Below are 12,245 nucleotides of genomic sequence, written 5' to 3' on the forward strand. Positions count from 1 at the left end.
CAGCGAAAACCTTATTAACTTTTAATTTATAGAAATCATGTCAGAGGTTAGAAAATGTCCGCTTTGCTGACAGGAGCATACAGTTTATGAAAATGCAGAAAGGAGTAAGAAAACATAAAATACAATGTGGTGAATTCAACATGAATTTTAATTGGTGCCTGGATGTCAAACACACAGTATTTGCATCATTATGTAGTGCATGTGATCTACTCCTCTGGCATACTGCACATATTCACAGTCCCCGATCAGCAGAGCGACATGAAATGTATTTACAACACGACAACAGTCAAACACAAACACATGTCGACCGATGCGGAGCAACCCAACACAAATCTCAACTCATACACCCTCATCTCATACTTGAACTTTTACTGGAACATGTTTAATGACTCTGAATAGTGCAAAAATAAGAACAATTAACATTTATAGTTGCTGTTTGCTTAGAGAGGTCCCCGTTAAATGGAGCCGATTTTGAGAATCACACCGTTGGTCCTTCACACAAAAGAAACACTCATTTCCTCACTTTTCATTTTCTTTCCCACAAGACAAGTCATTAAACAGAAGGTACATGATTGTGAAAAATGAGGAGAATGTTTTTAAAATAGCAGTGACACGAATATGGCAGCATCCCTTGACCGAGTATTAGCAAGTGAACTGTTCACCCCATCATATATATATATATATTTAATAGTTGACCCTGAGTGAACGAGTGATACTTGGTGATACTGTGAACAACCGATTATCTATATTTTTTCCTCACAAATACGAACTAAATTTATAAACAAATATAAGATATACGTATCTTGTTCCACCGTTGAGCAAACATGATTAAAAATGAGCCACACAAGATGACGTTATTACTTCATAAAGACACACTTTGGCCACAATATTTGTATTTTGAGTCAATAAAGGATAAACAGTCCTAGTGCTGGAAATAATCACTATCACGTTTTCTGTAACCTACGGTGTGTAGCTGTAGAGTCTGAGCTGCTTTTGAAAAGGACAGTATTAAACTGCAATTGTCACCTGTTTTTTTTTTTTTTTTTTAAATGTGAACATGTTGAAGAAATGGAATGATAGCTGAGGAAAGGAAGTTAAGTGAGAAGGAATAACTGAGTGGATTGGAGCTTATTTTCGTTTGCTCACACTTTTAAAAGACTGCTGGAGACTTGATTTAATTATTAACGGTTGTAGAGGGTTGGATTTTCATTGTGATCAACGATACGTAGCAACAAGAACCGACCACTTGCAAAGAGCGATTAAAGGCACTCAATGATTGTCCGTTACATTACAGGACACATTTTAATCACATGAACGGAAGGCTTTTCAACCACTAACTCGTTCTGAGCTGCTGAGAATCAAAACCCAGTCATATGGAATTCATGAAAGCTGAAGGAACGTGAGCTCATGTCTGCATCTCAGATCTGCCACTCACTAAAACTCTCAGTTACTGAATGGCCCAACGTTGGAATTTTCTGCCGACATCTCATGCGTTTGGGAAGCCGTTAGTGTCTGCGTGAGCTCAGCTCAGCAGCAGGGACGTCACGTGTACATCCTTCTTTATCTGTGTACGTCACCAAGCTACATATAAGAGGTTATTTTAGTGGAAAGAGCATTAGAAGCAACCGTTAAATCACATGAGCATGTAAATGGAGAAACTCAACGCCAACACTGACTAATAAAAAAATAAGGTCTACTGTTTAGAGTTTTTCCCCCCCCTCTCTTTAGGTTCTTTGGCCTTTAGCGAAGTTTTTGATCTTAAAACACAACAGAGACAGTAAATGGCGGAGCTAAAAGTGTTTCCTAGCGTGTCGTGTGTAAATGAATGAAAAGAGGGCGGCGGCTCCCGCTAGAGCTAGCAGTAATCCCAGAGAAAACACCGGAGAGTGATGTTCAGGTTGTGAGTCTGAGGTTCCGTTCATGTGAAGGGGCGACTGCAAAACAGAGATTTGGAAACAAGAATGAATAGAAAAGCCACATACAGTTCATCACAAGTTAACAAGTAAAGGAGAATCCACAAAAGTTCTGTATCAAATCAACTTTTTATCTACATGGAATGGGTTTTTGGGAGTCCTAAAACTTATGTTTTCATGTATACAACCAATAACTTTGGGGAAATGATTATGTCATAGACTACACCTCTCTAATCTAATTAGACTTTATTCTATATCTTGTACACAATCTTTATATACGTGCTCTCCGTCTTCTTTTCTGTTTTTGGTGCATTTCTTTGAGAACCTTACAGCACCACAAACAGGCCTGGCATAAGTACTAGAGTGTTAAGAGTGTCTTTGTGCTTCCTGAAACCATGCAATGCTTATGGAAAACTTTCTAAGAACAAAAACAAACAAACCGAGAAAGTTCTGTTTCCTTGTGGATAAGGCCTTAGTTATCTCTGTTACAGTGTGACCGTAATAATATCCTTTCTTTCATTTTAATAGCTGTAGCTTTGTGACTGTCAGGACAAAGCTATGATTAGTCTGCCAGGCTGTGCACATCCTTTATTTTCCATACATTCTAAAAACTGAAAACATCATGCCTCTGACCTTTTTGAGAATACGGAGCTCCACATCCTCCCCCGCCGTCCTGAACAGATCCACTGCAGCTTTATGTGTCAGATCCTCCAGCTGGACTCCATTAATCTGAGGTCAGGAACCAACATGAAGCAAAAGCATTAGTTAGAAATCCTCAATTTATGTCTGGATCACCACCAAAAATGTTGTGCACTTTTTGTGCGGTGTGGATAAGATAAGTTATGGGCTGTGGGTGAAATCAAGATGTCCGTCCATCCATTTATTTCATTTTCCACAACTTTATCCTCCACATGAGGGTCGTGGGAGAGCTGGATACCAATCCCAGGTGACAAAGTGCAAAAGGTGGGGTCACACCTTGGACAGGTCACTAGCAAATGAAGATGTGTTGTAGTAAAATGTGTCTGCAAGTAAGTCTGCTATATGTACTTTTGCACGCTTACTCTGGCTCTCATCTGTCTGATTCTCTCTGTTTATCAGAGAAAGCTCTACTGTACTGTGTGATGAGACTTTCTAGATTTAAGGCACAGACATTTAACGATCCTGATTCTAAAAGGTACACTTTGCACTTAACTAACCACTTACTGGACATTTCAGTGTTTTTAACATGTGTGCTGATGAGGTATCTCACTAAATATCCTCCTCTATGTCCTGCACATTCCAAAATAAGACAACTTTTAGTAAAAGTCTTTCACTACCGCCAGGATCTTGTCGCCCTCTTGCAGTCTTCCATCCAAACCTGCAGCTCCATCTTCTTTTATTTTGGACACATAGATGCCACTGTCGTTCACAACATACTGCTGGTCCACACCTCCAACTATGTTGAAGCCCAAGCCTATTGAAAAACAACAACAACATTACTAAAAGAAGCAAAACAATTTGAGTAAAATTCAATGTACACATCAGTTCAGTGGGGCGAAAGTTGTTGATCTGATTGTATTTATCTGAAAGGGTCAAAGTTTAAGATGAATCCTTCCAACAGAGAATGAAAGGCCACTTGGGGGCTCGTTACATAATAATCCCCGAGTGTGAATGCAAATCAGAGCCGACTCTTTCTCTAAATTGAATAAACTGTGTGAACTGAACATCGTCACTGGTTTTAGTGAAACAACAGTTTGTCACTCTGCTCTGAGAGGCCGTTACTTTTCTGCATTTTACACTGCGTCAAAGTCTATAAAGTCACTATATATTAATGGCCCTGTATAACATGACCTTAATCTGCTTCCTTTAATTTAGCTTCACTGTTCAGAGTAAACGACAACACATGCTGGGACGAAGTTTGCTTCATTTTTTATTCCAAATTAGCCTTTAGCTTTGAGATGCGGACATATACACACACACGCGCGCGCGCGCGCGCACACACACACACACACAGTTAGCTTGACAGCTAGCTGCCTGCTAACTATGAAGTTATCTCCTCACCTGCCGGTCCGCGCTTTAGTTTCATGTCCACCACGTTGTCCGTGGAGCGCAGAGAGCCATTCATGTTGTCCATGCACCAGGTAAAGATTAAAACGAGTGCTGCTCAGAGGGAAATCATGGAGACTCACAGCACTGAAGGAACAGTTAAACTGAAGGTGAACTCATTCAGCAGTTTCGATTCGCTTCCTCTCAGTACAGTCGGTGACTTGTGCGTGTGCTGCCCCTGGGTGGATTGAGCGGGAACTGCAGGCCGCCTTATGACTTATAAATCGTCCATCCATCCATTTTCTACCGCTCCATCCTCCACATGAGGGCCGCGGGGGGCTCGCGCCAATCCCAGCCGACACGGGGCGATAGGCGGGGCGATAGGCGGGGCACACCCTGGACAGTTCGTTTTTATAAATCAGAAAACTTCAAAACAGCAAACACGCTCACACATAGTGTCAAATTAATAACAGCACTAAAGTTAATTATCAATGGACACAGCCGTTGATGTCGTTTAAATTGACTTGTTTATTTTTTATGTGATGTGTTATTATACACGCATTTTTTTTTTCTGTTGTGAGCTGTTAATGTTGGCACATCTATCAGTCTATATGTCTTATGTATAATAAGTAGCAGTTTCCATTTCCAGCAAAATCAGAATATAAAAATTGTAATGGTAATGGTATTTGCCCAAACACAGGAGGAAAGGGATAAAAAAAAGAAATGATTATCAACGGTTAATCAACTAAAGGTAAAAAGTGATTATTGTTGTGTTATCTTTGGTTTGTGGACTTTTTTTTATTCACGTCACTTTTGAGGTCTAGGACCAAAACAATTGGCCAAACTAAGTGGACAATGGACTAACAACTAATCCAGAAAATTATAGATTAGTTGATAATGAAAAAAATAATAATTAGCTACTAATTAGTGTCATAAAGAAAAGAGGGAAATTTGGGCAGGGAAACTGATATTTATTACATGTGCACATAACCTGTGGAAACTGTACAATATTCTGAACAAAACAGCAATATCAGTCAGTATTTGTTTAACAAACAATAAGTTAACACTGTACCACTGTTATCTTTGGCGACGAATCAGAAACCATTAATTAATAAGTAAATTCGAGCCTCACTTTTTGAGAATTTGATTCAAGTTCAACATAAAATAACTTGTAAAGAAATTCTTTGTCCCTCTGGTCCGAGGGCTCGGGAGGATTAACACTGAACAAAGGAGGGAATCAAAGTTTGTATTGAAATTCGTTTTTACTAAACTTCATCGTCAGCTTGCTGCGTGTTGGCCAGCACTGAAATAAGACCACGAAAAAAAAAAGACCAAGCTGATTTTCAGCATCACACGCTCATGCACTACTAAGGCATATCAAGATTTTGATATAAAGGACAGCATAATAAGCATACACTTACTGTAAAACGACATACCGCTGGGAAATATATGAAATGTTTGGGACCTACATTCTTTTCCCTCCATTATGAATAAATTAGTATTTCCTTAAAATATCTATATTTTAAATGCACTTCATCTCATTCATGATTTAAATGCTGTTGCTATAAAATATATTGAACTGTGAGTGGATATAGAGTGCGACATCATCCAGTAAAAAAAGAGATGGATAACAGTGAGCAGACCTGGGTTCATCCGCCATCTGTTTTGTAATAAACGATGAAGTGCAGGGAAGGCAAAAATATTTGCACTTCGACTATTGTGTTCCGTCAAATGCACCAGAGCACTTGAATGTATTTATAGAAACAGGGATACAGTGGTAAAGTTGGATGCATTTCTCCTGCACAGCGAGTGGATGACTCGATCCGAGACTCAGATCATGCTCGGGGACGCGCTGTCGAGGGCGACGTCTCCCGTGATGCGCAGCAGCGTCACTTCCTCCAGTCCGCCGGACCTGTGCTCAAACTCCAGCAGGTGAGAGCCGTCCACCGCCACTTTGAACATGTCCTCTTCCACCAGGATCTTCAGCTGCGGAGAGAGCAACGCAAACCACCGTCAACTTGTTAAAGTTAGTGTATGTGTGCTTTGTGATATGTCTTTTATTGTGTTGCATTGTCTTTGCGGTTTTTATGATGTATTTTACTTATCAATTAGTAGAAAATCAACTGTGCGCATCAGTTTCATGCTCCGTCTTGTAACTGTATTCGATTGCATTGTTAATAATTAAAACAATATGTGGATTCAATTTCCTTTGTTATTTCCCTACGTTTTATAATTTTTACCGTTCATATCTGCGTTTATCTGGAGGCTAAAAGGAAAATTAAAGTAACAATTACCTTCAGCCCTAACAGCAACCAAGCTGCAAATGTCTTCCTTCAAAAACAGCACTCTAACTTAAAAGCGGTGTTAGCCAAGTAAAGGGGGATGTTGAAGATTAAAACCACTTTATTACTAGTATAAAAGGTCACTTTTTGTTGGGTAAAACATATACAACAACGCTTCTACAGAACAGCCTACTCCACAACAGTGATTGCAATGAATACTGTTTGGGACAAATAAACAATAAACAATACTTTTGTTATTATTTGAAGATATCTACCATGTGAGAGAAAATCCTAATCTTCAGCCATGTCTCTCTTCATCAACTTTAACTTTAAGGGTTACATTAGTCACACTTTAACACGAGACGCCTGTTGTTCCTAGACTCTCACAAAAGGGGGACGATTACATGCAGAGACTACGGTGTATTGAAGGTCGATTCAAAGAGAAAGCGACTGTGTCAGAGTCTGGTGTAACACAGTTTGTGTCGTCCCGGTTCTGGTGAAATATTTTAAGGGCATTAGATGGATGACTAGATCGTCAGAATGAGAGGCAGCGTCCAGCTGTCCTCAGTACTGATCTGTCTTTAATAAACTCTTCAAACGTAACTTATCCCTACAAAGACTTGGTCACTCATCTCCAAAACCTTGGTAACCTTGTGCTATTTGTTTTTCTACACAATATTTAATATTTTTATAGCTTTTCTATAGCTTTTTTTTAGCTCTGTAAATTCACTGTTTCACCGTTGCTTTTCTAACGATGATAATAAAGCTCTACAACTCCTACAAATACTACAATTAGACACCTTCTGTTGGAAGTTGCACTGTCGTGATATTCAGGTGTGGGCCCAGGTGTTAAGTCTATGAAAAATAAAATACAACTTTCACCTCATGTGTTCAGTATCTTGTGTGTGACGCACGGGGTTTAAGATCGTAGTTCCACTCCCTTCTTTCTATGGCTATTTAAAGCAACGAGAAAACACAGTCAAGCTGAACAAAGGTGAAGAGAGATGATCAAAGGTTCCTTCCTCTAATGTTGTTCCTGATTTGTCCTCATAAGGATTGTAAATGGATAACCTCTCCTGTGTTTGTGGTTTAATCTGGGTATTTTTTTGCTATACTACCTCTGAACTCTAATCCTAATCTCAATTAAAAAAGACAAAACAGGAGGTACCGTTGATGTTTAGTCAAGTCAGGTCTGTGCGCGCCCTGCACTATGCGTCATATGAATAACACCTCTTTAAGTGGTCTATAGGTGTGTGTACATGTATACGTGTGTGTGTGATGCTGATAATGACGGGCTGGAATATTGACTGCAGTAAAATGACCGGAGCACTTTACCTCAAAGCGACGCCCGTGAACAAACGGGAAGCCTCCCTCCCGCTCCTCGGGTCCCCAACATCCACCCAGGTTGGAATTTCTAACAATCGTCTGCTCAGGGAATCGAGGATTGAAATGAAAGACGACGTCCGGACCTCTGATGAAGTCAACTTGAAACCTGTGAATGATTACAAAAAACAAACAAACAAGTAGAACAAAGTGCTGGTACTGAAAGTAAATTACTCTTCCAATATACAATTAAAAGAATCATTGAGAATTTATTACAGAATTAAAATTAAAAGCCTCATGTGGGTGAAACATCTTTATACGATGTGATTGACCAATCCTACACAGAATTCAATACATTTACTACTGCTTTAATAACCCTCCACAGCAAGGGCAATGGATGTGTTTGAGGTATTTGCTCCATCACAATACTTGAACTCTGCTGATGTTTATATCTCAAGACAACCATCACAGCACTTGCTGCCATATGGATTCACTAAAGCGTTACATGCTTTGGCAATTTGTACCTCACTGTATTCTGCCGTGTGGATATTTATAGCACAGCCCTACTTGTTTCCATGTTAGTTATCTACCAAAAAGCAAAGCAAATTCCTTGCATGCTTGTAAAATCCTACTTGGCAATAACCCAGATCTTGATTTGGTTTCTGTTCATACCTGTCTGCACCAGGTAAGGGCTCTCCAACTATTGTGATCACAAGTCGTGGCAAAATTCCAGCATGAAGGGGAAGATCATATGGCACCATCTGCAAGACACGGTTACATTTTAGGTCATAGCAACACATTTATGTATTATGTTTTATTTTAGGGTAGATGTTACTGTGTATACAATCCTTTTTTTTAAAATTATTTATTCCCGTCCAAATTAGGAAAAACAGACAATGTTAAGTGTTTAGGACAAAGACAGAAATGCTCATATTTGATGACCAATAGTCTGAACGTGACAATCAACAGCAATGTATTTAATGATATTAAAGAGGGAATTCTTGGTTAAACATTATTCAAAACATTGACCCTGCCCACATTCCTTCTGCACACCCCAGTGAGTCATCGCCTCTTTTCCACTGTTATGCAATTCAAAATGATTAGTGACCAAGTAAAATGTGTTCAAAGTTTTAATACATCAAGGCACCAACTGTACAAAATTGACAGTAAAGAAAAGAACATCATTTACCTTTAATCGTGTACAAAAGTAACAATGCGGTGAAAGTGATGAAAGCGTAAACAGAGATTTTAATAGAGGATATAGATGTGTTGTAACACACTACACATGAATTGTGTGTAAAAATGTAATTTTAAATCATATTGCACTTCTTTAAAACATCACATCTCCCACGTAGATTGAGCTGTACGCTATTCAGTCTTTGGCACTAATCAAACCATATGTTGATTCTGGAGGTGACGTCCATGTCCGACTGAAAAGTTGAGCTCATTGCTTTCAGTTATATGGCGGATTATATCTGGGCTGAAAGACAAGAATACATTTTTTTGATAACTACTTTTGAATACCCGCTGATGCTGCATTGTGTTTTACTTTGCGCCCCCAGCAGAGCCAAAGACACGGAAACAAGAATTCAAACACAGCCTGCACAGAAAATTCACCATCCTGTCCAGCAGTAAACGCCAACAAGCAGGAAAAGTTTGTTTTCCACCAGCTGCAGCATTAGGTAGATGCCAAATTATTCATACTGACTATTTCAGGAGAAACCAAGTACTAGAGTACAGCTGAAATACACATTTAACTGTATTCTGTACTCCTCTCTGTGGATATTTAGATGACCCGAGTGGATGTCAGAATATAGGTGGCAGCATTGTCACCAGTTTAAAAATATTTAGCTGGTAGCTGGTTGTCATTTTCCACCCTGAACCACAAGACAGACGTTCCACTCCACACCAGAGCAAAAATACACCACCTAAAAAGTGCAGCAAGCAAGCAAGCAGTGTAGTGCCATGTGTAAGCAGTAGTGTTGGTACTCACCAGCATGCCTCCTGGTGCAGCAGGCCCACCATATGGACCCATGGGCCCTGGACCAAAGGGACCAGGGGCAGGAGGGAAGCCACCACCTGCAGATGGTCCCCATGACCCAGTGGGCATTGGGGGGAAGCCTCCAGCAGGAAAGGCAGGGAAAGAGCCAGGGCCAGCTGGAGGGGGGAATCCACCAGGACCTCCTGGTCCATACATGCCATTGCCTCCTGGGTGTCCTGGCTGGCCACCTGGATAAGGCACATTAGGATAAGGCCCAGGGGGAGCTCCGGGACCAGAGGCAAACGGTCCAGTTGGGTAAGGTACAGGGCCTCCAGGTAGCTGTCCTGGAGCTCCTTCAGATGGGTAGTGCCCAGGAAACTGCCCGGGGAACTGCCCAGGAGCACCTGGGCCAGAGGGGAACTGCCCTGGAGCTCCTGGTGCAGGTGGAAATTGTCCAGGTACTCCATGACCAGGGGGAAACCCACCAGGTGCTGAAGGAGGTCCAGGGTATTGCCCTGGTGCTCCAGGACCAGAGGGGAACGGAAACTGGCCTGGTGCTCCAGGGCCTGATGATCCCCCAGCGAAGCCACCTGGGGCTGAAGGCTGGGTGGGAGCTCCGGGGGCTGAACCTGGCCATCCTGGGTTTGCAGGAAGTTGAGGGTTACAAGCAGGAGCAGTTGGATTGGTGTTACCTATTTTTTCTGCTTTGCGTGGGGTGTCGTCTCCCAAAGCATCTGACAGCTGAAAGCGAAGTAAACAGAGAAAGTCACTCTCTTTCCTTCTTTTTAAAGCTGACAGTCAAAGATGTTGCTTTTTTTTCAATCTAGGGCTGAACAATATTGAAAAGATGTATTGCCTCCATGCTATCATCCTGTATTATATACATATCACAAATGTATATTTGTATATATATATTGTATATATATATGTATATCACATATTTAATTTCATCTGCATCTTGCATCTGTCTGTTAGTAAGCAGCTAGGGCTGCAGCGATTATGCGATTACTGAATTAATAGAGCACTATTTTGATAATTGATAAATTCAGATTTTTTTTTAAATAATTAAAAAAGCTTTCTGATTTTTCAGCTTCTTAAATTTGAATTATTGCTGGTTTCATTGCTCCATTTGACCAAGAAATCATTCAAATGTTGTTTTATGGACAAAACAAGACAATTGAGAACATGATCATTTCTAGGTTTTGGGTACAGCTGAACAATCATTTAATCAATCTATCATTTTCATATCACAGGAGGTGCAATATTTCTTAAAGCCAAAATGAGTGTCAAATTACCATTTTACATTAAATATTGCCCTGAACTGTACACATCATGTTCTACAGACTTGAAGAAAACATCTTTGTTTCTCACAGATGTGCACAAATATCACACGGGAATCATTTTAAATGTCATTGAAATGACAAATGACAATTATATATTTATACAAATTATTTCAGCTAGTTTTGGGAAACACCAATAAATATTTTTAAACCAAACAAATGAATTAATAATTGACAGAATAATCGATTATGAAAATAATCGTTAGTGGCAGCTCTATAAGCAGTTAACCCAAAGTAAAAATACATTTCTACCCAAGTATTTCTTTAATTATTGCGTCACAATAGTCAAAACACTGTATCGCATACAGCAGGTTTGTGCAGTCCTATTATTTTTCCCAATGATTCCCAGTAAACATAATTAAAAGATGAACTCACCGAGAAGTCTGCCATGATCTACAGCACAAAAACACAAGACACAACTTTCATTAGTGGGTGACTCTAACAACCGTTTATAACAAGCTGTCAGACACTGGAGGGCATGTCACACTGAACTGAAAGCTATGAGTAATAGCAGGGTAAATGTTTCCATTCCTGACTAGTCATCGACAAAGTCCACTTGGGCAGAGTCAAAACAGCTCGGACATTACTATGACAACATATGGAAACACTGCACTGACTTAATCTGAATATGAAATTAAGATGTAGCTCCTCACATATGTACTTAACTGCTGTTAGACAGTTGGCTAAGGAGCTAGCTAACAGCTAGCTAGCAGTCCGTAAAGTGGAAACAGTTCACGTTCAGGAGGCTTATGTTAGCTTCCTGGTGTCCAGACAGCGTAATGTAGATATTCGATGACATTACACGATACCTCGCCAGATGATGGGACTCCTCTCGGGTGATAGTAGGACTAGCGGGTGTGAGGGCGGTGGTTTTTATCCAGCTGCTACTGCTGCTGCTGCTGCTGTAGAAGCCAGTTAGCCTGCTAACTCAGCCTTACGAGGGACTGGACTACAAGCTAACAGTGGAAGTGTTTCGCTGAACAACTACAACTACTGAGGAGGAGGGCGGGGCCATGATCACAAACGCACAGACACACACACACACGCGCGCGCGCGCGCGCGCGCGCACTCTCTCGCTCTCTCTCTCTCTCTCTCTCACACACACACACACACACATACACACTCACACATGCATACAAACATACACACACATACACACACACCACTCAATTTAGTGGTTTAATTGACCTAAACCACCAAATTGAAACCACCATTCTCGTGGTTTGAATAAAAAAAAATGTCCCCCATCCATCCATTTTATATTTTTTTACCGGATTCACAAGATTTTCTTCATTTTTTTTCATAGAAAATAATGATACTAGTTTAATTTATAAATCACATTTTATACATAAAACGAACAAAACGTGTTTGATCAAATAAA

General features: G+C 40.3%; 2 protein-coding genes across 2 annotated transcripts; both read right to left on the reverse strand.

The window, feature by feature from the left end:
* Positions 1–130: 130 nt before the first annotated feature.
* On the reverse strand, positions 131–4,284 carry synj2bp (synaptojanin 2 binding protein). Its single transcript, XM_058614565.1, has 4 exons — positions 3,954–4,284; positions 3,230–3,366; positions 2,547–2,642; positions 131–1,934 (listed from the first exon to the last, which is right to left on the reverse strand). The coding sequence occupies exons 1-4, from the start codon at positions 4,024–4,026 to the stop codon at positions 1,791–1,793; spliced, it is 450 nt and encodes a 149-aa protein (XP_058470548.1). The 5' UTR covers positions 4,027–4,284; the 3' UTR covers positions 131–1,790.
* Positions 4,285–4,448: 164 nt separating this feature from the next.
* Positions 4,449–11,854, reverse strand: lgals3a (lectin, galactoside binding soluble 3a). The gene is made up of 6 exons (XM_058614562.1): positions 11,674–11,854; positions 11,240–11,257; positions 9,537–10,265; positions 8,216–8,304; positions 7,556–7,712; positions 4,449–5,924 (listed from the first exon to the last, which is right to left on the reverse strand). The coding sequence occupies exons 2-6, from the start codon at positions 11,252–11,254 to the stop codon at positions 5,769–5,771; spliced, it is 1,146 nt and encodes a 381-aa protein (XP_058470545.1). The 5' UTR covers positions 11,255–11,257; positions 11,674–11,854; the 3' UTR covers positions 4,449–5,768.
* Between the last annotated feature and the right edge of the window lie 391 nt (positions 11,855–12,245).

Source organism: Solea solea, chromosome 18 (assembly GCF_958295425.1).
Source record: "Solea solea chromosome 18, fSolSol10.1, whole genome shotgun sequence".
NCBI classification, from domain to species: domain Eukaryota; kingdom Metazoa; phylum Chordata; class Actinopteri; order Pleuronectiformes; family Soleidae; genus Solea; species Solea solea.

Excerpts from the sequence above, each read along its gene's own strand:
- synj2bp (XM_058614565.1), bottom strand. The coding sequence starts at position 4,026 with ATGGACAACATGAATGGCTCTCTGCGCTCCACGGACAACGTGGTGGAC. Across the intron at positions 3,367-3,953 it reads ACTAAAGCGCGGACCGGCAG|GCTTGGGCTTCAACATAGTT; the intron begins GTGAGGAGATAA and ends GTTTTTCAATAG. Across the intron at positions 2,643-3,229 it reads AGGGCGACAAGATCCTGGCG|ATTAATGGAGTCCAGCTGGA; the intron begins GTAGTGAAAGAC and ends TCCTGACCTCAG.
- lgals3a (XM_058614562.1), bottom strand. Across the intron at positions 8,305-9,536 it reads CTGCACCAGGAGGCATGCTG|ATGGTGCCATATGATCTTCC; the intron begins GTGAGTACCAAC and ends CGTGTCTTGCAG. Across the intron at positions 5,925-7,555 it reads TTCACGGGCGTCGCTTTGAG|CTGAAGATCCTGGTGGAAGA; the intron begins GTAAAGTGCTCC and ends CTCTCTCCGCAG.